General features: G+C 39.2%; 1 protein-coding gene across 9 annotated transcripts in view; it reads right to left on the bottom strand.

Moving 5' to 3' along the window:
* FRY (FRY microtubule binding protein) overlaps window positions 1-25,954 on the bottom strand; it is a 570,040-nt gene that overhangs the window by 51,745 nt on the left and 492,341 nt on the right. For all 9 annotated transcript variants that reach the window (XM_043997434.1, XM_043997432.1, XM_043997428.1 and 6 more), the window contains 11 exons: window positions 24,095-24,293; window positions 21,268-21,389; window positions 14,230-14,417; window positions 12,355-12,449; window positions 11,344-11,951; window positions 9,493-9,590; window positions 8,942-9,112; window positions 6,794-6,934; window positions 5,575-5,754; window positions 2,144-2,305; window positions 761-835 (listed from right to left, as the gene is read on the bottom strand). In XM_043997434.1, the coding sequence (XP_043853369.1) occupies window positions 761-835; window positions 2,144-2,305; window positions 5,575-5,754; window positions 6,794-6,934; window positions 8,942-9,112; window positions 9,493-9,590; window positions 11,344-11,951; window positions 12,355-12,449; window positions 14,230-14,417; window positions 21,268-21,389; window positions 24,095-24,293 (2,039 nt within the window). The remainder of the gene's footprint in view (window positions 1-760; window positions 836-2,143; window positions 2,306-5,574; window positions 5,755-6,793; window positions 6,935-8,941; window positions 9,113-9,492; window positions 9,591-11,343; window positions 11,952-12,354; window positions 12,450-14,229; window positions 14,418-21,267; window positions 21,390-24,094; window positions 24,294-25,954) is intronic.

Consider the following 25,954-nt stretch of genomic DNA (forward strand, 5'->3'; position numbering starts at 1 on the left):
TGGTTCAGAGAGGGAAAGAAAGATGGGGATGGAGAAATCGCTATTGGAATTGGTTCTAAGTAGGTCACTGATGACCTTTGAGAGATTGATTTTAATAGAGTGGTAAAGATGGAAACTATATTACAAAGGGCTGAGAAGAAAGAATGGGTCTAGAGACAATCATCTCGTTTAGATGAATTTTTAAAAGTTGTCTGGCAATGAACAAGGAGGGAAAATAAAACGGTAGCTGGGTCAAGGGTCAAGGAAAGCTTTTAAAGTAATGTTTGTTGAATGAAAGAATTGTAGAGATTTGCTGATATTTGTAGATATTTATATAAAAGGAATACTGTGTTCTCTCATATCTATTCTCATTGATTATATATTGGAGGTGAAGATCTGCCCTGATAAGAGCATGCTTTTGCACAGAAGTAACTTCAATGGGAACAGAGATCAGGAACATTTTGTGGGCTAGTATTTAAAAAATGTGTATATTTGTAAGGCAGTCCCTTCACACTGCATACGAGTTTAATGAGCTTGTGAAATCAAAAGAATTGGGGACCTGTTCCCATGGAGATGGGAAAGCTAGAGAAGCCATTTACCATGTTTGGTTATTTCTGAAATTGGGCAGATTCAAAACAGTAGTTTGGAGGTGAAAGGCTGCAGCAGGGTTATCTTCTGGTGACTATATCAGGCACCAACACTGGGACTAGTGATCAAAGCCTCTAAATTATATCAAACCCCTTTAGTTATTCAGCCCCCCAAAAAACATTGAAGGACTTACTGAAGGATTTTTGCTTAACCCCACTTCTTGGCCACACAGAGTAAGGACATGAACCAGCTTCTCCTTTGTCCTTTTCTGGAAAACAAATGAGAAAAAAACATTTTTATCATAGGATTACACATTTCAAATCACCCCCCCCCCCCATGCCCAAAGAGAACTTATCCCCAGGGATCTTTCAAAGGTCAATCTAAAACTTCTCTTGGAAATCTATTTTATCATCTAATAGCCCTCAATATCATTAGGTTTGTCCTTATATGAAACCTAAGTTCCTCATGGTACTTTTTATTGTACCATGCAGGGAAACCCTTCCTGTTTTTCAGAACTATATTGTCCCTCCATCCCCAGGAGAATCATCTCCAACACCACCCCTTCCCAAACCAGGGCACTGTACGTTCCTGTCTATAGAACAGTGGTATAACTATCAGATCTTTTCACTCGAGACTATGATCATTAGGGAATAGTAAGAAGCTCCATACTCTCTTATACTATTTCTCTCAGGCTTAGTGAGCATTCTTTTTCTTCTGAGTAAGGCTGAAAACAGGCCATCTGGATTAACAGTATCATGCCACACTTATTTTCTTCTTCTTCTTTTTTTTGTTGTTGTTGTTTTTTTTTTTTGCGGGGCAATGGGGGTTAAGTGACTTGCCCAGGGTCACACAGCTAGTAAGTGTCAAGTGTCTGAGGCCAGATTTGAACTCAGGTCCTCCTGACTCCAGGGCCGGTGCTTTATCCACTGCGCCACCTAGCCGCCCCCCATGCCACACTTTCTTAACACCACAGCTCTACTGAGGAGGTTCCCTCTTCACATGTAGTCTTGAAGCACTATGGTAGTGATGATCAGATAGGTAAACCAAGTGTGCAAATGTAAGGAGGCTGGAGTTTTCTAAACTTAGATCATAACAGACTTATATTTAGAGTTATGTGGACCCTCAGAGGCCATCAAGAACAACCACCTCATTTTACAAAGGAGGAACCTGGACCTGGGCAGATTAGGAGCTTCCTCAGGCTCACACAGATAAGAAGCATCTGGGGAGGAATTTAAATCCAGGTCCTATGACTCCTCAACCAGCACTCTTTACACTCTACCATGTTCCTTCCCCAGAAATGGCTACAATCTGTCTCCAGTTCTCGTCCCAGAGTCTAGGGCCTATCTCTACTGTTAACACTTGAGCATAGTCCTGATTATAAGGAGTGGTGCTATCCAGTGAATTTGGATTAAGCCCATTCACCTCTTGGATGCTCAGTGGCATGAATTTGGGACTGACATATTGGCATCTTTGGGAGCATGATGGCGCTAGATTAATTTATACAGCTTCCAATATGGGACTCTGGTTCAGGGGGTTCTCCAGAGGGCTCCCTCCCAGGTGGGTGTGCAAAGACTACCTGAGAATACTGAGGCCTTTTCCAGCTCACAGGAACAAGGACATTGGAGTTGGAGCCTGATGAAGTGGAGGAAGTGCTTCGAGTGACTGCCATGGCCCTAGGTTTTCCATCCCGACCAGAAGAACTTTGTAGCTCGTCATAACGCCTCCCAATGATTGGAGTCTTAAGAGAAAGTACACACAATAAATAAATTCATCCATTTTCTTAGAAAGCTGAAGGAAGAAAGCTGTGGTATTTACCATCCTATCTAAAAAAAATACTAAATAGCTCTGCCCAAAGGCCCCTAAGAATAGCTTTTAAAATACTCTGGTCACTAATGTGGGAAACTCCCTCCAGTTCAATGACACAGATGGTTACCCCTATTAATCTTTTGTTGACTGTCACGAACAATTCCCCCCCCCCACACACAACCCTGCTCCCCACAAAAATCATTCTCTAGAGGGCTGACATTCTGCTGATCAGCATTTCCATACTTAACCAGATTTTTCCTAGGATAAAATATACATAGTACATATCAGGGGCCTGTATTGAATATCTTTCCATTTTGGTAGGGCTGATCAGAGCTTGGGGTATGTCTGATACTGCCTTTGAGAATCCAAGGTCTCTTCCATGACGCTGTGAGACACAGTAAGAGAGGCTGGGCTTGAATTTAAAAATTAGACCCAAGAAGCTCAACATTATAGTTCGACTCTTTTCCTCCTGAAGTGCATGTTTTTATGAAATGTCTCAGTACTTCAGGCCCATTCTTTCATGTTTCCTGCCCTCTTTAAGAACTGAAACCAAATCTTACTGCTTCTTCTTCAGTATTTACTACAAATCACCAGTATAGGTTGGCACACAAATCCATGCAGGACACAGGTGGTCAGTTTTCAGGTACTAAAGCTCAAAATAGGAGTTTATGACTGTTAGAATAAGAAGTACTGTCCCCTTACATTTCCTGCCTGAACTTCCTGGTTGAATCAGTCAATAAAGCACCTACTATATCTTTTAGGAACTGTGCTTACACACGAAAAAATATAACACCTTTTTCTCCAAAAGCATACATTTTCCATAGTTTTTTTTTTGGCGGGGGGGGGCAACGGGGGTTGAGTGACTTGCCAAGGGTCAGACAGCTAGTAAGTGTCTGAGGCCGAATTTGAACTCAGGTCTTCCCGAATCCAGGGCCGGTGCTTTATCCACTGCACCACTTAGCTGCCCCCCAAAGCATACATTTTAATGGGAGGAAACTCTCCCTCTCTTTCTCTCTGTCTTTCTCTCTCGCTCTGTGTATGTGCAAATACATGTACATGCACATATAGTGTCTAGCTTTGTATACACGTATGTACATATATTGTCTACCTTTCATACAGATATATACATGTATACATAATATAAATGAATAGCATAAATGTGAAATGAATAAATACAAACATATATAAAGTAATTAGTCTGTGAGGGAGGATACGCAGTTGAGGAGATCAGGAAAGGTTTAATACAGAAGATGGTGTGTGAATTGTGTTGTAAAGAAAGAGAACTCTGAAGAGAAGGAGGGAGTACATTCTAGGCATGTGACAAGGCCAACAAAAAGGTACAGAACTTGGAGATGGAGTGTTATGTGTGAGGAACAGGGACAAAGCCGGTTTAGCTGGACTGCAGAATGTGGGAGGGGGTGAAGTATCCGGTGAGGTTGTTAAGATAGTTTGGGGCCAGGTTGTGAAGGGTTTTCAAAGCTAAACAGAGAAAAAAAAACCAAACAAACAAAAAAAGGGGTGGCTAGGTGGCGCAGTGGATAAAGCGGCGGCCCTGGATTCAGGAGTACCTGAGTTCAAATCCAGCCTCAGACACTTGACACTTACTAGCTGTGTGACCCTGGGCAAGTCGCTTAACCCCCATTGCCCTGCAAAAACCAAAATAAAACAAAAACAAACCCCCCCCCCCAAAAAAAAAACCAACCAAAACCAAAGCTAAACAGAGGAGTTTATATTTTATCCCAGGGGTAATGGGAAGTTAGAATTGACTGAGTAGGGGAGTCACATGGTCAGATCTGTGCTTAAGGAAAATTACTTTGGCAGCAGTGTTTAGGATGGATGGTTGTGGCCCTATTTGTCAATCTTTCAATGTTTTCAGTTCTTTAGGGAACAAAGTTTGCCAAAGGCAAGGAATGAGGCCAGTGCCAGGTATTTGTACAGACATTTCAGAAATCCAAATTTCTGAGAGTCCTTTGGGAGTCTGCTAGGGGCTGTAAAACTCATGTCAGCATGAGTGAGTTGGTAGGTAGGTACTTAAGAAGAAAGTGTTCAGTCAGAGGGAAGAGACATTTAATTCTATATCTGGGTCTTCAGCCCCATCATTCTGGAACTGTCTTGGGATTCTAGAGAAGTCAGGCTGGATAAATACAAGCCTTGTACAACATGACCTTCTGAACAGAGGAACCTTCTGTGGCAAGCACTCAAACTAATAGGCCACATTGCCTGTCTTGCACGTGCTCCTAAATAACTGATTAATATTTCTGGCTGAAATACACAACAAATACACAAGTAGCTCTTATACGTAATGGCATGCAAACCCATCTTCAAAATACTGGAATAATTTTTAAAGACTTAATAAGCATTAAGTGTCAGAAAGCCCAACCTTAAATAACTGGATGCCCTAGTTAAGAGCGCCTTTAAACTCACAGAAAGCTGATTAGACTTTATTTTTGATATCTTTATCTTGCCTTGAAGAATGCAGTTGAAAAATCTTCTAAAATGCTCTACAGTTCAATATACTGAGCATAGCTTAAAAGAGAACATGGCCAAATAGAAATCGGCTGTAAAAGCCTTTAATAATATTTCTGCAAATGACAATTATCCCCTAGTTTGATATGGTCAATATTACAGACAATGCATAATTGCTGCCACAGAGCTGAAGGGAAGTTTCTTGATTTACAATTCTCTATTATCATGTTTGTTAAGAATGTATTTGAGGGGGCAGCTGGGTGGCGCAGTGGATAAAGCACCAGCCCTAGATTCAGGAGGACCTGAGTTCAAATCCAACCTCACAAACTTGACACTTGCTAGCTGTGTGACCGTGGGCAAGTCACTTAACCCTCATTACCCTGCACCAAAAAGAAAAAGAAAAAAAAAAAGAAAAAAAAAGAATGTATTTGAATCAAGTTCCTGGATGAATAAATATGAAAAATCATGTTTAGATTTAGAAGCTGGTTTCTATTTTTAAAAGTTAGGTTCTATGCTAGCTGAATGCTTCAATTTATTTCTAAGAAAATCCCAAACCTGTGTTTGGTCTTTGAATATTATATTCAAAATTTCTTAAAAAGAATGTTTTTATTTGGTGATTTCTCCCCATTTTCTACCCTTTTTTTCTTATAAGGTTACTTTTTCTCTCAGGCAACTGGTTTTCACCCTTGCCATTATAAATCTATGTTGAAATTTACAGAAATAATAAACACATACCTCTGAAATATCGAAGTGAAAATCCAGGGTTTTTCCTGGCAATTCCTTGGAAGCACTATTCCATACTCGATGAATTTCTATTTTGGAAAGATCATTGTGTTGGTATGAAGGCAAGACGAGGCTGGCAGATCGAGAAACAACCAATTTCAAGATATTCAAGGCTTCTCTCCAGTGAACACTCTAGGGTAAAAATCATGGGGTAAGAAAAGAGTATTAGAATTTCCTTCTTCTGCTCTCCCAGCCCCCCACACACAATGCAATTTCTTTAATAATAGTACTATATAGTTGATCCTTCTGGTTTGTAAGACTTTATAATGGGAGGTGTAAAAGAAAGAACACTAACTCTGGAGTCAGAGAACCCAGGTTCAAGTCCTGTCCCTGACACTGACTACCTGTATGGTGTTGGGCAAATCACTTAACCTGTAAGAATGAGCATGTGCTCCACAGATGTCAAAGACTTAGAAAGCTAGGCCCCATGAACACCAAAATATTTATAATACTTTTTGTAGTAGCAAAGAACAAGAAACAAAGTTTCCATTGATTAGGTAATGGCTAAACAAATTATGATATAATTTAACAGTATAAAAAATCTATTTCAATGAAACCCCTGGTTTAGAATCATAATTCTCTGGGTTTAATTTAGAGAACCTTCTCCCACCCACTCAATCCTATTTCGTTGGCTTGTTTTGCCATGCCCCCCCCCCAATTTCTTCTGGGAACCTTACAGTATATAGCTCATGACTAGGTCTCCACAGATTTGTGTGCAGCTAGGTATTGCAGAGAATAGTGCACAGGGCCTGGATTCAGGAAGACCTGGGTTCAAATTTGACCTCTGACAGTTACTAGTTGTGTAACCTTGGGCAAATCACTACCAAAAAAAAAAAAAGCCCCAAACAACACTATTTGCCTCAGTTTCCTCATCTGTAAAATGGGGACAATAATAGTACCTACCTTCCAGAGTTGTTTTGAGGATCAAATGAGATAATAATTGTAAAGTGCTTAGTATGGTGCCTAGCAGATAGTAAGTGCTATAAAATGTTAGGCATGTTATTCTTATTCTTATTATTTCTTTGGATAAGAGACCCCAGTTCCTATGCAAACATTCAAAGTAACTGCACGTCAGATAAAGAACAGCTTTAATGTTATCCCACAGAATATGTGAAACAACAGAAGGCCTGATTTCATATTGTCTTACAAAACAAGCTAAAGAACACTTTACCTGCACATATTTTTCAATGGTCTTCAACACTTCCATGTTAAATTGCTTTACAGGAACTCCTGATAGGTCCATATAGCTGAGTAGGCTATAGATCATCTGTAGGAGGGATTGTTGCATACTTGGAAGGCCCTTCTCTAGGAGCTGTAAAGCAAGAAGTACAAAGGGAGTAAGTTAATTTTTTTTTTTGTAAAATAAAGAGATTTATTGGGAGAGAGAAATATGGCGGGGGTACAGATCACTTTGGTGACTGTTCCCAGTTATTTTTTTTAATTTTTTTTTTTTTTTTTGCTGGGCAATGGGGGTTAAGTGACTTGCCCAGGGTCACACAGCTAGTAAGTCAAGTGTCTGAGGCCAGATTTGAACTCAGGTACTCCTGAATCCAAGGCCGGTGCTTTATCCACTGCACCACCTAGCCGCCCCCCGTTAATTTTTTTTAATGGAAAAATAAACCTTCACTAGAGTTTCATACTCTCATAGGGATATATGTGAATTGGGCTACCTTGGGAATTAGTGGGTTTTCCTTCAATGAAGGTCTTCAAGCAAAGTCTGGATGACCACTTGTGGGGTATGTGGTAAAAGGGATTCTTGGTCAGATATGGGTTATTCTAGGTGCCCACTGGGCTCTTTTCTATGATTTGGTAATACTAGCATTTAAGTAACTTTATTTTAAAAAATATTTCTCGGGGCAGGTAGGTGGCACAGTGGATAAAGAGCCGGCCTTGGATTCAGGAGGACCCGAATTCAAATCTGGCCTTAGACACTTGACACTTACTAGCTGTGTGACCTTGGGTAAGTCACTTAACTTTCACTGCCCCACAAAAAATGAATAAAAATATTTCTTTATGACCAATGTACTACCGCATAGGGGATGTACAAAGTAAAGCAGTGACCCATCCATCTTTCTAGAATCCAATTCAGTTTAATTTAATTCAACTCAATCTCAAGTATTTATTAGGTACCTGATATGTTTTAGGCACTTTGCTAGACCTGAAGATATAAAAGCTAAATGAGAATAGAAAAGATTCTGTCTTCATGCAACTAACATTCCATTTGGTCCAACTGGCCTACTCACATAGTTTCACTGGCCCTATTCCCATTCTGTCCATCTTTCTCCATCCCAGTTGTCCTCTTCTAAAATAGGGGTCAACAGACTTTCAGAAGTGAGTGCCATGCATACCTTTATTCGAAATTAAAGTCCTAAGCTGGCTAGAACTGTTTATGCTATTAAAGTCCACTATTAAAGACAAATTAATTCATTTGGATTAGAAGCTTTTAATCTTTTAAAATCTTTCAGAAATTCATTTTAGCCCTTGATCAGTTTAGCCTATCTATCTATCTATCTATCTATCTATCTATCTATCTATCTATCTATCTATCTAATCTATCTATCTATTTATATATTTTTTCTAGTCTCTTTTGGAAAGGGCACAACTAAATATTTACAGGACTTTCAATCCAGGGCTCTAACCACTGTACTATGCTGTCCCACCCCTATAGCTCTGCTTCCCCACACTAAGTAACAGCAAGACTAGGAGCAGAGGAATTGCTTGCTTGGGGTGTGCCAGAATCACACTTGCACGAGGATTAAAAAAAATCAGCATTTCAGTTTGCAAAAAGAACTAGCTATTATAAAAGTTTATTTCAAAATTTACTTTCTTTTTAGCTACGAAAGATTCATGATTTCATCAGTGTGGGTCCTGCCTCCAAAGACACAGGCAGCACCTACTCTATAATTGAAGAGGTGGCCTTTGTGAAATACCATGACAGGGACAATTCATCACCTGGTACCCAGACTCTTCCTTCCTAGGTAGGTGCATATTCTCATGATAGAGTCCAGTCCATCATTAATTTTACACCTCAGGGCCTTTCCTGCTTTGTTCCTGCTTTGTTCCTGCTTTGTTTCCTGCTTTGTTGGAATTTGCACTCTACAAAGGTCACCTCCATCCAGGATGAGCAATATGTTTTGTTAATTAGTGCAAGTAGAGACGATGGAGAATACCAAAGCATGATGTATTCTCTTTAAATGTTTATACACACAGAGGCAAAATTCTTTCTGCCACAACCTCCCTCAAGATCATTCATTTCAGGCCCTTGAGGCACTATCTATCAGAAAAAGGTGATGCATGGAATTTCATTACTATTCCTCACCTCTGCCAGATATGTCACCATATTCAGGGTAATATCAGCAAATGCTTCATGAAGGTATCGGCATACAACATTGACCCATGTTGCACAGTCTCTTGTATAGCTATGGGTTTTGTAAAGAGTCATGACATGTGCAAGATTTGAAAGCTTAGGATTCTTTTCTTCCAGGCAAACCTAAAAATGTAAAATTAAAATTCAGTTAGGGACAAGATATCCCAGTGAAAATGAAAGAAAATGAATTTAAACCTCAAATATTATATAGCAATCTAGAAAATAGACTTCCAGGATGCAGAATTGATTTTTTAAAAAAGAAATTGTTCTATAATATTTCCACAATTTCCCCTGCATTTAGAGATAATTAAAATTTTATCCTATATCAGATTACTATAAGCATTTGCCAGTTAGGGAAGTACATGGCTAATGGTATGGCTCATGCTTTTAAATTAAAAAAAATTACTTATAGTCTTATTTTTTAAGAATTTGTCTAATTTTGTCAAGGCCTGGGTTCCTAAGCCCATGATGATTTACATGTTGGTAATAATATAATACCATACCTGAGCGATCCTCTCTGCTATATCCTTACAGAATTGATTGGGATTGTCAAAATGCTGAATCAACTGAGGCAGGAGACAAAGGACATTCAATGGAAATCCTGGAATGGAAAAGAAGGATACAATGAGTATATCTGAGGGAAAACGTGATGGGTACCCACTGAGGTAAAACAAATGCAGTCTCTTTTAATGTAGCTTTACTTTGGCAAAATACAAAAGACTGTGATCACAATAGTGTAAGAGAAAACCTTTACAAAGCCAATGTTTACAATTGATTTTATTTTTTTAAATTTTTGTTTGTTTTTGTGGGGCAATGAGGGTTAAGTGACTTGCCCAGAGTCACACAGCTAGTAAGTGTCAAGTGTCTGATGCTGGATTTGAACTTAGGTCCTCCTGAGTCCAGTGCCAGTGTTTTATCCACTGCGCCATCTAGCTGCCTCTACAATTGATTTTAAATTTTAAAATAAAGACTCTTACTGAGGATTACCCGGTTGATAAAATTATTAAAAATATTAACAAATGTATTGAAGCATCTTTTTAAAACAGCATAAGGGGAAAAAAGTTTTGTTTTCAAAAACTGGCATGAGAATTAAGAGACTTGTTAAGTTTGGGCCAAACCATTCTTACTGTAAGGTTCTTTAAAAAATAGCAGTTTTCACATAGGCTGTTCGCCAAAATGCTATCGACAAAAAAAGGATACTAGACAATATTTTAGAGCCTTAAAAATGGGGTTTATTTGACATAATGAAAAGTAGTAAAAACCTGGGAGAAGAGTCAGAATAAAAAGACAAAGCAAAATAAAAGATCTGGATGTTAACTTACAAAACCTCAATGAGAAGGGACAATAATAATTTCTAAGTCTAGAAAGATAAAGAACTTAACCTTCACTTTTCTCCCACTATAAAACTAATTTGAGAAGAACATGTTAACTGTTGTCTTGGAAGTAGAAATACTTTCTAATATAAATAATCAAATGAATGAATTGTAGAGAATTGGGAGAGAGAAAAAATAAATTTACATATTACCATAGAATATTTTGAGAGGCAGCATGGTATGGGGATTAGAGAGTGTTTAGGGTGAGGGAGACCTGGGTTCAAGATCCACTTTAACACATACTGGTTGTGTGACCTTGGAAATGTCATTTATGCTTTGAATGTCTGAGGCAATGTTCTAGGACTAAGGTGAACACTATAAAATGCACAACTTCCAGAGCCTATGATCACATCAGTGACCAACCATGAATCCAGAGAATTGATGACAAAGAATGCTATCCACCTTCTGAGAGAGAGATAATAGATTAAGAGGTACATAATAAGAGATGTATTTTTTGGACATGACCAATCAGCAATTTTTTTTTTTTTTTGCTTGACTATACATATTTGTTATGAGGGTTTTCTTTTTCTTTTTTCAGCAGGACGTATGGGAGGGAAAGAAAGCTGATTTTCTTTTTTGAAAAACAATCATTAGAAGTATAAGTTGAAGAATAGTTGTTGATATGTGTTGTTAGAAAGAGTTTCCTTACCTGGGAGTCTTCTATATCAATGAAACCAGAGTGTAGGACCATTCTCTCTGTCCCCAGTTGAACAGAATTATTATTTTTTTTTTTTGTGGGGTAATGGGGGTTAAGTGACTCGCCCAAAGCCACACAGCTAGTGAGTGTCAAGTGTCTGAGGCCGTATTTGAACTCAGGTCCTCTTGAATCCAGAGCCTGTGCTTTTATCCACTGCGCCACCTAGCTGCCCCTGAACAGAATTATTTTTTAAAAGCCCAATATATATTTTTTTGTATGTTTGTAACAAATTTGACCGTAATAGCAACCAAAACACTTAAAAGGGAAAGATTCATGGGATTTACCAATAGCCTGAGACGAGTCGACCATTGATACTCGAGACACTGGTGTTAGCAAACTGAAGAGATGCAGGGTGAGGTCCGTGGTCGTGAGGGAAGTGAATCCTTTGAGCAACAGCTGTTGCAGCCCTGAGAAGTCTGCCCACTTGAGCTGTCCCTGTAATTTTTCAAGTTTCTCTCTGTTTTCAGCTTTATCTAGGGGCAAATGAGTCAGTAACTTATTGAGTAACCTTAAAGCCATTAGATATTCAAACTCAAAATCAGATTCCATTAAGGCCACAGTGACCCAGAAAATGGTGGCCAATAGGTTGGTTGGATTGTTGATGTGGGATGGGTCGGTGAGGCTGTCTTTTAAAGAAGATGAACTCCTGGTCTTAGACGAGAGCCCCTGCTGGGTACAAGCCTGGATCCGGTCCAGAGTCGCACTTCGAGGTGGGTCTGAAGTTCGGTCTACAACACCAAACTTCTTGGGGACAGAGAAACTCCTCTGATGGCGGCTTCGTTCTGAGGTGGCTGTGTTGCCACTGGCAACTCCGGGGTTCACATTCAGTTGACCTGTGCTCTTTCGGTTTGCTGTCAGCTTAGTGCTTGAGCTTAGATCCGGGGATGATGAGCTGGGGATGGGAATAAATAAGTTTATTACAATATGCTAGTGAGCTTCTGTGAAAATGTCACTCTTCTCAATAAAGTCACATGCATGCCAGGGGATGTTAAGGGAGGGAACATGCTCACTCTTTTTGAAACATCAACTTTTGTAAATTACTCTTTCTTGACTCATCTACTCAAAGCTATGAAAATGAGGACGGATCTTATGCTGAGGGCATAAAAGAAATGTAGGAAAGTCTGAGAATCAGGTATGGGCCTAAAAAAAAATTCAGTTGTTTCCCATAATGATTCAAATGAGTTTTTATAGGTGTTTCCTGAACTTATTTTATGCCACTGGAGCAGACATTTCCAAATGTTTAAAAAAAGTGTACAGAATTCTTGATTTCCAAATGTCATGCAACTGTCTCTCACCGAGATAGTACAGTCAAGAGATCACTGTTCTTCAAGCAGTCTGACAAATTATCCACAGTAGCTTCCAAGGTAAGGAGTGCTTCCATTACGTAACCCTGTCAAACACAGAAACCAACCGTTTCAATATAAAAATGCATTTGTTTTTCTTTAAAAACAACCCCAAAGAGGTATCTTGGTAAAATGGATAGAGCACTGGACCTGGAGTCAGGAAGACTTGGGTTTGAATCCCATTTCACACATCTACTAGCTGTGTGACACTGGGCAAGTTACTTAACCTCTGTCTCAATTTCTTCATCAGTAAAATAATGGACCTGATGACTTCTAATGTCCCTTCCAGGTCTTAGTCTATGATCCATTTGTGCTTCCTGTGATTGCTGACAAATAGCACTTAAAAGAAAAACTACATAAGATTACATATCATAACTTTAGAGCTGAAATGGCTCTTAGAGGCCAGCTAGTCCAAGTCCTTCATTTTATAGATAAGGAACCTGAGGCCCAGAGAGGTTAAAGAATTTTACCAAGGATATACATGTAGAAAATGGCAGAGTTGGAATTGGAACACAAGTCCTCTCTTGCTAATTCCATCAGCTTTTCCACTACACCATACTACTCTTTAAATTACTCAGGGCTAGTAGATGAATATTATAGTACAACACTATTACTGGCTTGTTTTTTTTATTATAAGAGAGATAAGAAGGAAGAGTCTACCCCACTTACTAATGTTTAACCTAGAGAAGACAGTGTTGGGGAATAGAAGAACATGATACCCATCTGAAAATGTCTGCATGACTGTCATATGAAAGAAACATTAAGATTGAGTGTGTATAGCCCCAAAGAGCAGAAATATGACCAAGAGATAGAAATTATGAGAAATTGGAATTTAATCCAATAGAAAGTATAAAATTTCTAATAAATTAGACCTAGATAGAATGGTCTACATTGATAATGAGTTCCCCATTAGACTTCAAGCTTCTGGAGGGCAAGGACTGTCATTTGCCTTTCTTTGTATTGACACTTAGCACAGTGCTTGGTATACAGCAGGTGCTTAATAAATTCCACTTGACTGTAATTTGAGATGTTTAAAGAGAAGCTTAGTTTATCAGTGAGTACCACCTCTTCCTTCCCCGTTTTTATCCTTTTTCTTCCTCACTCTCATAGGTAAACTTTTTTTTTGGCAGGGCAATGAGGGTTAAGTAACTTGCCCAGGGTCACACAGCTAGTAAGTGTAAAGTGTCTGAGGCCAGATTTGAACTCAGGTCCTCCTGAATCCAGGGCTGCTGCTTTACCCACTGTGCCACCTAGCTGCCCCCCATAGGTAAACTTTTAACTACTATAGAGCTTGAGATGAGGGAAAAAAGTAGCTCCTTGCCGCCCCCAAATCACTGTTTGAGGGTATCCTAGGTTAGTAGCCAAAGCAAACAATAATACAATGAATTTTGGCTGGCAACATGAAAATAAACACGTGCTATATGTTCATCATCTACTCATGAAGTTAAATATCATGGAATCAACCAACACAAATAGATTTACTGGAAAAAAGTTAGCCATTGTAGGGACATGTACATATACAGAAGAAAGGTAGAGGGACAGCTAGGTGGTGCAGTGGATAGAGCACCGGCCCTGGATTCAGGAGGACCTGAGTTCAAATCTGGCCTCAGACACTTAACACTTACAAGCCATGTGACCCTGAGAAAGTCACTTAACCCCAATTGCCTCACCAAAAAAACAGTTAGCCATTGTTATTATTATTGATGGGATGGATGACTAAGGGAGAAAGAAATATTGGAATTGTAAAAAATATCAGCCTCATTTCCCCCACCCCCACCCCCCAAACTGGATGCCAAATGATGCGCTCAGCACCCTTTGCTTTCATACCTGAATCTCATCTCCATGTTCTCCAATAACTTCTACCAGTCGGGAGAGGAGGTCAGACAGGGCATGGGCTGATAAAGGCTGCTTCAGGGCCCTGAAGATCTGGAAAGAGCGACCTGCATAATGCCGAGAAGAACTGGCCAGGGCTGTTTGTAATGCGACTTCGCTCAGGTGCTGCTCCAGATGGAAACCTGAAAGAGGGAGGGAGAGGAAGAGAGGGAGAGGGAGACAAGAGACAGAGACAGAGAGACAGAGACAAGATAGATAGAGAGAGACAGAGAGAATGAGAATCAATGAATCATAAAATCTATGAGTTGGAAAAGAGTTCAGAGGCCATCTAATGAAAAACTTTCTGGACTGAGATTCCCCTTTAGTACGTGCCCAACAAGCTGTCACCCAAACTTTAGCTGGGAGACCAGCAATGAGGGGGAAATCCCTCTACCCCACCTCCCACCCCCACATGGCTTCCCATTTCTTTTGAGATAATAAGTGTAAGCATAGCTCTGACTGGAAAATCTCATATTTTTCAAAAAGCTCATTTGTCCTTTTATAATGGGCTAACCTGACCAAACCCACCAACATTAATTACCCCTTCCGAAAGAAAAGGGTTAAAAGAACAAGCAAACAAACCAACCTATGCTGTCATATTTAACTTCAAAAGTACAATTTTGATTCCTGGAATTTTTTCTAAATTGATCTTTTACTCCAACTTTTACATTCAATAGTTTGAGTTCTATTTTGTCTTCCTCATCCACTAAGTTGTTTGCAAATTTTCAGTTCTCTTGGGCATGGAACACAAGGATAGCCATGTTTTAAATTCATGCCCCTTTTAAACTAAGGCAACCAAAAGACCCTTGATCACATCTAGAAACAGCAACGACCTCATCCCCTTACAAATGGGCATCTGTAAGATGTTTATAGTTGATACTGCAACTTATCCTCTGTCCTACTTAAGTTTGTTTGTTTTTTTTTTGGTGAGGCAATGGGGGTTAAGTGACTTGCCCAGGGTCACACAGCTAGTAAGTGTCAAGTGTCTGAGGCCAGATTTGAACTCAGGTCCTCCTGAATCCAGGGCTGGTGCTTTATCCACTGCGCCACCTAGCTGCGCCCCCTACTTAAGTTTTTAAAGTGGATGTAAGGCAAAATCACAGCCCTCTATCTTCAGCCGACCACTTTATTGGATGGCAATTAAAGGAAACCATCATGGGATTCTGGTGATCATTTGAAAGGGCCATGACTGAAGGCAGTGAAACAACTGGACTATATATACACACATGGAAATCGGTCCCAGTGGATGTGATGACAATCTGGACTACTGTGGGATCCATCTGGCTGTATCCCAACTAATAAGATGAAAGGAATGTGCTGCAACGATTTGAGGTCACTAAGTTCTCCTCTCTCAGCCTCCTTATTTGGGCTGTCAGGCCCACCAAGTCTTATGGCAAAATTTCTGAAAAAGCACTGAATGTGTCAGGAAATGGACTTAGAACTTTTCCCAGCAGAAAACATAGTGGTAAAGTTCCTACTGACTAGAAAAATAAAGCCTAATAATACATATCGAAGAAATTACTTGGGATCTTTGCTTAAATCTTTATAAACTCATTTTAATATATTTTATGAGCAATTAATAAACTTGGATTATAACTTAAAGGTTGAATTGGAAGCAGGTTTGTAAGTGAGCTAGAACCCAGCTACAGTTATTGATAAGGAACGGGATAAATGATAATGACTGTATAAAAGTTATTGTTTTAAAATTTTGTAATAATAATCTCTAACTTCAGAAGACTTAGAAAGGAGAGGTAGTGGGCAAATTAGTGAATGGCTAAAGGAAGAAGTCAGAGGAGGGCTCATATGACATGCTCAAGGCACTGTGAACATCAAGGGAAGACAATGAGTAGGAGGGGACCACAGCAGGATCATCTAACAAATAAGGTCCCATCCTACTCATTAACCTCAGCAGAATAAACTAGATCTTCTACGATGACAGAGAAGATGCCTAGAAAGATTTTTAAAAATAAGAATGATGATAATACCAATAATTGATATTTCTATAGTGCTTACTATGTGCCAGTCACTTTATGATTACTGTCTCATTTGATCCTCACAACTACCCTGGGAGGTAGGTGCTATTATTATCCCCATTTTTATGGATGAGGAAACTGAGCCAAAAAGAGGTTAAGTAAGTTGTCCAGGGTCACACAGGTACTTAATGTCTAAGGTCAAATTTAAACTCAGTTCTTCCTGACTCCAGGACCCTTAGCTGCCCAAGTTGACTCCTTGATGGGTCAAACCCTGATAATAATTCATTGTGATTTCGTTTTTCTCAAATGTATGGTCACAATCAAATTTGGATTAAATAATAACTGATTAACAGTTGAAAATTAGTGGAAAGGGGGCCAAACTACATCTAAAATGTTTATATTTATTTAAACTTGCTGTAGATGGTATATTATGCTAACATGTTTATTATCTACTTAGTAGTTTTAATAAAGAGATCTATATTTTAAAGATGAAACTTAAAAGTATTTTTCTTAGTTGACAATGCTTATAGGAAGACTGACAGTTCCTATGATGGGGCTATAACTCAGGTGCCATCATTCACCTGGGGCAGATTACCCTCATTATAGGCAAAAACTGGGGGAAATAAATAGCTTCTAATGCTGAAGACTCGTAAGCCTCAGTTTACAAAGTGATGGTAAACAATTAGCAAAACATTAAGAAGAATCTTTTTAGGAGCATTTTACTTTTGGATATGACATCTCTGCTTTAGTCATCGTATTGAGAACTAGAAGGAGGCAAGGAGTCTTAGATAGTCCCTACTCCAACTTCTTTTTACAGAAAGTAATGAAGAGAAATTAAATGACTTGTCCAAGGTATTTACATTATTAACAGAGTGACCAGATGAGGTTCTTGCTTCTATGTTTCTTTAGCTTAGAACTATCTGGCCTCCAGTTGTAGAATTGGCTAGATCCTCTGCCCTGGGACTGTCATTTCTTCTACAATTTGGCCAAACAGGATTGCTCATCTCCCTTCAAACATATTTGTCCCTTTGTTCACTCTGTTCCCTAGACCTGGTATACACTCTCTCATCTCTAATGGGCAACTTTTTGCCTTCCCAGCTTGCCTTTATTAATTAAGATTAATCTGTTGAGAGCTTGCTGCCAGTGGAAAAGCCCCACAGACAGTTACCTGTGTAGATCAAGGGTTGCTACAACCCGAAGACTAGAGAGACCAAGCTTAATTATCAGCTTCTCTATAAAGCCTTTCCTCATTACCTGAGTTGAAAGTGGTTCTTTGCTCATTTATACTTCTCTAATGCAATGATTATATTTGCATTTATGTGCATGACCTAGTCCTCTTTTCCCTTCTCCATTAAGTTGCAAGGATAGGAGTTTCCTTCAGAGACATGTAATTTCAATGGTGTATCAGGAACCTTTTTCATCTTCTTAACTCCTTTGTTGTTACTTAGTTGTTTTTCAGTTATGTCCAGCTCTTTGTGACCCCATTTGTTTTTTTTTTTTTTGGAAGAGATACTAGAGTGGTTTGCTTTTCCTTCTCTAGCTCATTTTACAGATGAGGAAACTGAGGCAAACATAGTTAAGTGATTTGTTCAGGGTCACACAGCTAGTAAATGTCTGCGGCTGGATTTGAATTCAAGTTTTCCTGACTCCAGGCCTGAAGTTCTATCCACTGTGCTACCTACCTGCTACTTTACACTTAATAAATCATCACTTCTACAGTTCTTCAAAGTGTTTTGCATATACTATCTCATTTGATCACAGCCCTGTGAGTAAATACTACTATTTTTATCCCCAGTTTATAGATGATGAAATTGAGGCTCAGAATGGTTGGATGCCTTGCAGATGGTCAGGGTTAGAGATAGGTTTAAACCCCACTCTCCTTTGCTTCCAAGCCAATCGCCTTTTTCATGATGTACCATACTCCTTGGTCTTTACAGCTAACTCTCCATAGAGCCTTGACATTGGCAGCAAACTCCCAATAGATGAGAACTATGCCTTTCTTAATTAATTTTCATTCACAATACTACACTTTGTGCAAATAGACACTTAAGAATTACTATTTAATAAGAGAGAAGCTGAAAGGCATCTGTCCTTCTTTGCAGTTCTCTATTTCTTGGTTCATCTGCATGGACCTTAGAGTTTCTTGACAAAATACTAATGGATTTTAATCAAATAATGATTGAAAGTACTTTATGGAAATTGTATTAATAATGATTCAACAACACCAGGGAATAAGTTTGTGAAAACAGGATGTTATAGTTAAGTGTAACATTATTTCTCAAAGTGTATATTACATATTAACTTTTTTTTTTTTTTGCAGGGCAATGGGGGTTAAGTGACTTGCCCAGGGTCACACAGCTAGTATGTGTCAAGCGTCTGAGGCTGGATTTGAACTCAGGTACTCCTGACTCCAGGGCCGGTGCTCTATCCACTGCGCCACTTAGCTGCCCCCACATATTAACTTATTAAAAAACCAACAGGCCTTTAAACAATTTCCTTACAAAATAACGTACCCTAAGTCTATGAGTCTGGGTTGAAAAAAATATTCCCTTATGCTAACAATCATTGGAGTATTATTTACAGTATAAGTTTCACATAACATCATTTAGTGTAAACTGGAAAAAGGAGACTAATATATTTATTCTCAAGTACTTTATGATTCAATACCTCATCTTGAACCAAACATGTGTAAAGAAATCCCTGCATTCAAAGCAGGATAAATGAAAACCAAGATCTGTTGTTGAATAGTTTTTCAGTCATGTCTGACTCTTCGTGACCCCATTTGGGGTTTTCTTGGCAAAGACACTGGAACAGTTTGCCATTTCCTTTTCCAGTTCATTTTACAGATGAGCAAATTAAGGCAGAAAGGGTTAAGTGATTTGCCCAGGGTCACAGAGCTAGTAAGTATCTGAGGCTGGATTTGAACTCAGGAGGATGAGTCTTCCTGACTCTAGACCCAGCACTCTATCCACTACATGATTGGTCAAATGATAACAATGTCTTGGTGTTATACAGACCTAATTTCAAAGGCATATTAAAATTCCCTAATTGCAAATGGTGCAAATTGGTGAGCTATGTCCACATAATTTAATGGACACTATCTTTGTCCTTTAGGAAACTTGCAATCTAAAACGATTTATAAAAACAGAGACTGAAAATGTTAAATGATTCTAGGATTCGAATATATACACAAGGAAAAGAACTTATAATATGGGCAAAAAAGTATAGCATGTATAAATTCTGTTTACACAGAGAGTGTGTGTGTGTGTGTGTGTGTGTGTGTGTGTGTGTGTGTGTGTGTGTGTATGTATGTTGAATGGGCGCCATGCTTCTAATTTACTGGAGAAAGGTTTCCCGAGGAGATTTCAGGAAGGATGGGAGGAAAAGAGGTATAGGATGATCAGGCAAAAGCAGCACTTAGTAAGGAAGGCAGGACAGTAGGGAATATGCTGGGGCAGCTGGGCATGTCCTAATCAAGGCTATGGTCTCACTAACAGCTGGGAGCCATTGCCTTATTTTCTTTTTTGTTACAGCCCCTCAGACCAGGGTTGAGTTAATTAGCAGTTCATATGCAAATAATATATTCCTTTCTTTTAGGCTATGTTCAATTCTCAGATGACTGTTAAGCAGAGGACAATGTCTCCATTTAATCAAGTGCCAAGTGTAACCTTTTCTGCCTCTCCATGGAGGAGAGATGCAACTTCTATACAAACATAAAGCTGACCCTTTGGTTAGATGCCAAATGAACATCACTGTGCTACAGGGTTTTCAGAAGTAATTTAAGGTGGAATCTGAAAACAAGACATGGGAAACCCTATTCCAAGAATACTTCCTCCACCCCAGTTTATCACCATTTCTTTTCTAAGGAATTCCTCTGACAAGTAATTAGCATGTTATGATAATGGGCAGAAGTGTGGCTCATACCAGGAGCAATTTTAAGTTTTTAACATTTTGGCTGGGCCACCTAGTTAACAAAGGACCCTGTTGGACCTAAAAGAAATTCAGCAGGTTAAAATAAAACTGGCTCAACAAAATAATCAACATATTCTTAGATCATTGATTCAGTTTGCCAGTTAACAAACCTTTATCACGCCCCTGCTTGTATAGAGCACTGAACTGGGGGGAGGGCAGACATAAAGATTAGATGAATCCCTGCTCTCATAGAGCCCATAGTGTAGGAGAGATAAGACATAAACACAGATTGATAAATATAGAGTATTATAGGTCACATGCACTACAAATCTGCAAAACAAAGTGCTTTGTGAAATCTGAAGGGGAAGGCCCTAATTGGCAGGGGAGATCAGCAATGCCTTCTTGGAGAAAGTGGCATTTGAATTTGGTTTTAAAGGTAGGAATTCCTTTCAATTAGTCAATTAATCAATAAGGACTTATTAAGTGCCTACTATGTGTCAGGCACTCTGCTAGGTATCAGGGATACAAAGTCATAAACATGATCTTCAGGTTGAGTCAACTGAAGCCAGAATGGAATGAATGGACTTGGAGAACTAGAAGGAAAATTCAGGGGTCAACGGTCATGATGAGGAAGAAGAGAATGTTTAGTGAGAGTGGGAATATAAAAAAAATAGAAAAGTGTGTCAAGAAGTAGAATTCCAAAGTTCATTACTTTGGAGGTGGTATAGTCACGTGTGATGATAAAGTCTAAGGAGTGGCCACATCAGTGGGTGGCTGAATTGAGTGGCAATGGAAACAAGGAGATCAAACGATAGTAAAAAAAATACTTTAAGTAGGGTAATGCAAATATAGATGACATCAAGCAGTATTAAATTATATAAAGGAGACAGTTTCTGAAAGTTTTTATAACCTTATGTAGGATAGAACTGTAATTCTGAGTTTTCCAAAAAATAAACTCTAGACAGAAATTTGGCAAATGTGAAAACCACCTGTAATGTGCTCTGTTTTAAGAGTGTCAAGTCTAGAATACCATGTCAGGTCAAAGAAGAACAATGGGTTCCACTGTGGAAAAGCTGAAGGTACATTTCCAAGTAATAAGATAAGGTACCTGACTTGGAATCCTTAAACACAGATACAACATGACGTAGGAAATTAGTGAGCTGCTCGGCACTCTTGGAATTCTGATTCTTGGGTGTGATATCTTCATGACACCAAAGTGGACCAAAAGCCCTTAAAAGACATAAAATATAAGGCAAATAAATTATGACTTTGCATTAGAAAAAAACAGCGTGATATATTTAGCTTTGCTAAATGTTTAAAAATCCATTTTACAAGTCACTTAACCCCAATTGCCTCACCAAAAAAAAAAAAATCCATTTTAATGTGAGTTGTTTCCCTCTAATAATATGTTCAGTGATGGTTTCTGAAGTTTCCTATATAGTACAACCTGGAAATTAAGGACTCCATAGTTTCTCTTCTATTTTTAGTAAAAAATATGGGTGGACTTCAGTTTGAAAATTCCAATCACCAAGAAACATTTGCAACCAGAAACTTGGGGCTATCTTATGGGACTGACCTCCCCTGGATTCATTGTTGTCGCCACATTCCAAAGAGCAGCCAATTATTGCTGGGCTGAGAGCTGATCCTTACATACACCTCTCTATAGGGATGTAAAGAGTAGACTCATAGCCCACAGTCAGAATAGGGTGGGAAGTGCATTTTACTAATTACAAATTCATAGACCGAAAGATCTGAGGCTGGAAGGGACACACCCAACTCCTGGACCATCATGGAGAGGAAGTTATGGGAGAAAACATTTTTCTTATTTTCTTTCTCCAAGAAAAGCCTGGCTTTCTTGTTATTGGCCTTGTATACATGTGACACAAAGACTAAGGCCTAGTTTGGACTAGCACTGGGGTATCCTTACTCAGGTATCTTCATTGTTCTAGATACAAAATGGCAATCTTTTAATGCAAAGGAGGCTATGTTCCTATAACCCTATTATTCACAGGATAAACTATATGCAGAAATTGTTTGGCTATTTTTCTAGTGATTTTGTCATCATCAAACTCTCACAGAGAGACTCTTTTTACAGGGGCAAGAATGAGGGATGTTTCCTTCCCAAGAAAAAGACCCAGTCCCTTAATATGGATAAACTAAGTTGTCATATGATTAAGCAATCCTGTTTATGTGTGTGTAGGCTCATGGTCCTTTCATCTTTCAGTATATATTGATTAAGTGCCTACTCTATGCCAGGCACGGTGCTTGATAAAGGAGACACAAAGACAAGACCAAACAGGCCCTGCCCACAAGAAGCTTACATTCCATTGTGAGGAATGACATGAGCAGAAAAAGAAAGATGAAATACAAAGTAATTTGAGCCAGTGCCACCCAATATTAAGAAAGGACCTACTAATTTCTTTCACAAGCTTTTCTCCAAACAAAAAATGTAGGTCTGACTGTCACTCTTTTTTTTTTTTAGTAAGGCAATTGGGGTTAAGTGACTTGCCCAGGGTCATACAGCACTAGTGTCAAGTGTCTGAGGCTGGATTTGAACTCAGGTACTCCTGAATCCAGGGCTGGTGCTCTATCCACTGTGCCATCTAGCTGCCCCTTGACTGTCACTCTTATCCTTATTTAATAAACTCTAGTGGCTCCCTGTTACCTCCAGGGTCAAATACAAGGTCTTCTGATGGGCATTTAAAGCTATTCACAACCTGGCCTCTTCCTACCTTTCTAGTCTTCTTATACTTTGTGATCCAGTTACAAAGTACTACTTGCTGTTCCTCTATATATCCCTCCACCTTCCTTCACTACATCTCTGCACTGGCTGTCCCACACCCCTGGAATGCTCTGCCTTCTGGTCTCCTCTTCTTAGTTTGCCTGGTTTCCTTCAAGACATAGCTTAAATCCCATCTTCTGTAGGTCCTTTCACAACCCTCTTCCAGCTACTGTCTTCCCTTTGGGGATTATCTTCCACCCACTCTTTATCTAACTTGTATATATCCAGCTATTGACATAGAGTTCCTTCCATTAAAATGTGAGCCCCTTAGGGGGAGGCTGCTTTTCCTTTTTTCTTTATCTCCACCACTTAGCACAGTGTGAATCATAGTATGCATTTAATAAATGGTTGCCAATGAACTCAGTGACTGACAAAAGCATGAAGAGGTATTTGTGGGGTACAGAGAAGGCTCTGGATATTTAATAATAGAAAAAGGAATTTTCTCTAGTGGATTAATAAACAAAGTACTAGAGATAAGATTTACTCATATAAGACTTTAAGGGAGCAGATAGTGAGCAGCTGCCCACTAGAGATAAGAAGTCAGCAACACTCTAGATTTACCAGATAAATCATTGAGTGTAAGCATTATGAGACCTGAAAAATAGGATAACCCACAACTTTTTATTTAACTTATTAAATATCAGTTTGTTTCATCTTCCTTGTACTACCCTCCCAATTTGTTTCTGTATTCTAATGAATGAATACAGGGAAGTTTTTCAATCAATCAGTCAATCAACATTTACTAAGTGCCTACTATAGGACAGGCACTGTACTAAGCACTGGGGATATTAATAAAAGTAAAAGAGAATTCCAGGAGCTTACAATTTAATGGGTTTTCTCAGTAATTACTCCTTGGTGGGATACAATGCAGAGTTTTAGATATAAAGGTATTAAATCCGAGAGCACCTAATCTCTTCTAGGCTTAATCCTGGTTAAAGTCAAGATTGTTACAGGGCATCATAGATTCCTGCCAACCATTTTCCACATCATGGTTCAAAAAAAAAAAAAAGCGCCCTTTCCATTCATGGCGATTTTAACAGATTCTTGGACACTAGAATTTGTTGGAACACAGTGTTCCCTTTTCCATTTGTGTGTGCTTTGAGCTTTGGTACTTTTCCAAATGATGGCTCTAAGATGGCAGACCCCTCATTACCTGGTAGTCAGGAACTCAATGAGCTTGTTCGCCTTCTCGTCACTTTCAGTGGCTGTGTCAATGTCTTCTATCTCCTGGGTGATCTGTGGCAGATTCCCACTGCTGCCCCCCAGACTGATACTGGAGGAGGTAGAGCTGGAACTTAAGCCAGAATCTGGCACGGGGGAGGACTGGTACTCTCTGAGGAAGTCAAAGCCACCTGGTGGGAGAAGAAGAGAAGGTTAGAATGCGCTGGCCCAGTGTGCTTGTTGGCTTTCTTAATGAGACCAGGAGACCAACACACAAGACCGCTTGCTCCCTTTAAGTTGCAAGAATATCACCATGAGTCAAACTGAGAGAAAAGAAGTGATGGGGAGGTTTAACTCCAAAGGAAAGAGACTAGTTTTTGTGTTTCACTTATGGAAACCAGTGCCATTACCTTATCACATGATACACCATCTACTTCTGTAGGTTACAAGTTGTTTTGAGGGGAGAAGGACTCGTTTTGTGACTGAAGAGACTAAAAGCACGGCCCTTGTGGAGATGAACTCCCTGGGGCATTTTATTTTATTTTATTTTATTTTATTTTATTTTTTGTGGGGCAATGAGGGTGAAGTGACTTGCCCAGGGTCACACAGCTAGTAAGTCCCTGGGGCATTTTAAAGAAAATGTATCTTAAAATGCCTTGGGCAATTTAGGTTCAGAATGCAGGGTCTCTTTAACCCCTTGAGGATGGGATCAGCACAGGGGAATGCAAAGAAAAGAAAAACTTGGGGGGCAGTTAGGTGGTACAGTGGATAAAGCACTGGCCCTGGATTCAGGAGGACCTGAGTTCAAATCCGGCCTCAGACACTTGACACTAGATGTGTGACCCTAGGCAAGTCACTTAACCCTCCGCCCCCCCACCCACCCAAAAAAAAGGGAAAAAAAAAGAAAAGAAAAACTTTGCCAAGCATAAAGGATAAACTTTACATAAGGTCCTAGTATATAACTGAGCAGAACCAAATAAATGAATAGAAAACAAACAAACACGGAATGTTTGCTCAGTGTCTTTAACAAGTGCCTATGAGGTTCCACCACCTTTGTAATCTACATAGCACAGCGACATAGGACTTAGAGACTTAGAGGTCAACTAGTCTAACCCCCTCATTTTAAAATGAGAACACTGAAGCTGAGAGATTAAGTCACTTGTCCAGGGCCATGTCGGTGTATCAGAGATGAGAATCAAAACCAAGTTCTCTTATTTCAAATCCAGTTCTCTCACTGTACCAAATCCTTTTTTTTTTTTTTAATGTAACTGCAAACAATTCTACCATACATTTGATCTATAAAGGTGACAGGGTATATCATTCTGGAGACTGAGTTGTTTCTTTCAACAAAAGCTAGCCTGTTCCCTTGTTTTTTCAGCAAAAATGTTCTTGGTACATGTGTATATCATTTTCTTAAAGATTTTAGGAAGATGAGAAAGTACATATATGGATTCGTGGTTACTAATTTTCTTCTAATTGACTTTTTGATGGTTGAGCCATCTTTGTCTACCACCTCTCCTGCCCCCCACATCATTCAGTATCTTCTCTTTTCTCTTCTCTTGGGAATTAGTACAATTTTGTCATCTTCAGCCTGGAACTCTTCTGTAGAATGTCCAGCTAGGTTTCCTGTTTTTTTTTTGTTTTTAGTGTCATTATTTCATGCAACACATCTGAGATTGATACCAGAGTCTCAAGGTGCACTGTCATTTATGGAGAAATGCTTACAGATCTTTCCCATTTTTCTTCAATTTATTGTCCTCTGGTTTTATCTTCAAATGCTCTTGGGATGATATAGCTTTCCTTGGGTCTCACCCTAAGTTTTCTGTCAATTCATTTTCCCCTTTATTGCTTC

Source organism: Dromiciops gliroides, chromosome 3 (assembly GCF_019393635.1).
Source record: "Dromiciops gliroides isolate mDroGli1 chromosome 3, mDroGli1.pri, whole genome shotgun sequence".
NCBI lineage: Eukaryota > Metazoa > Chordata > Mammalia > Microbiotheria > Microbiotheriidae > Dromiciops > Dromiciops gliroides.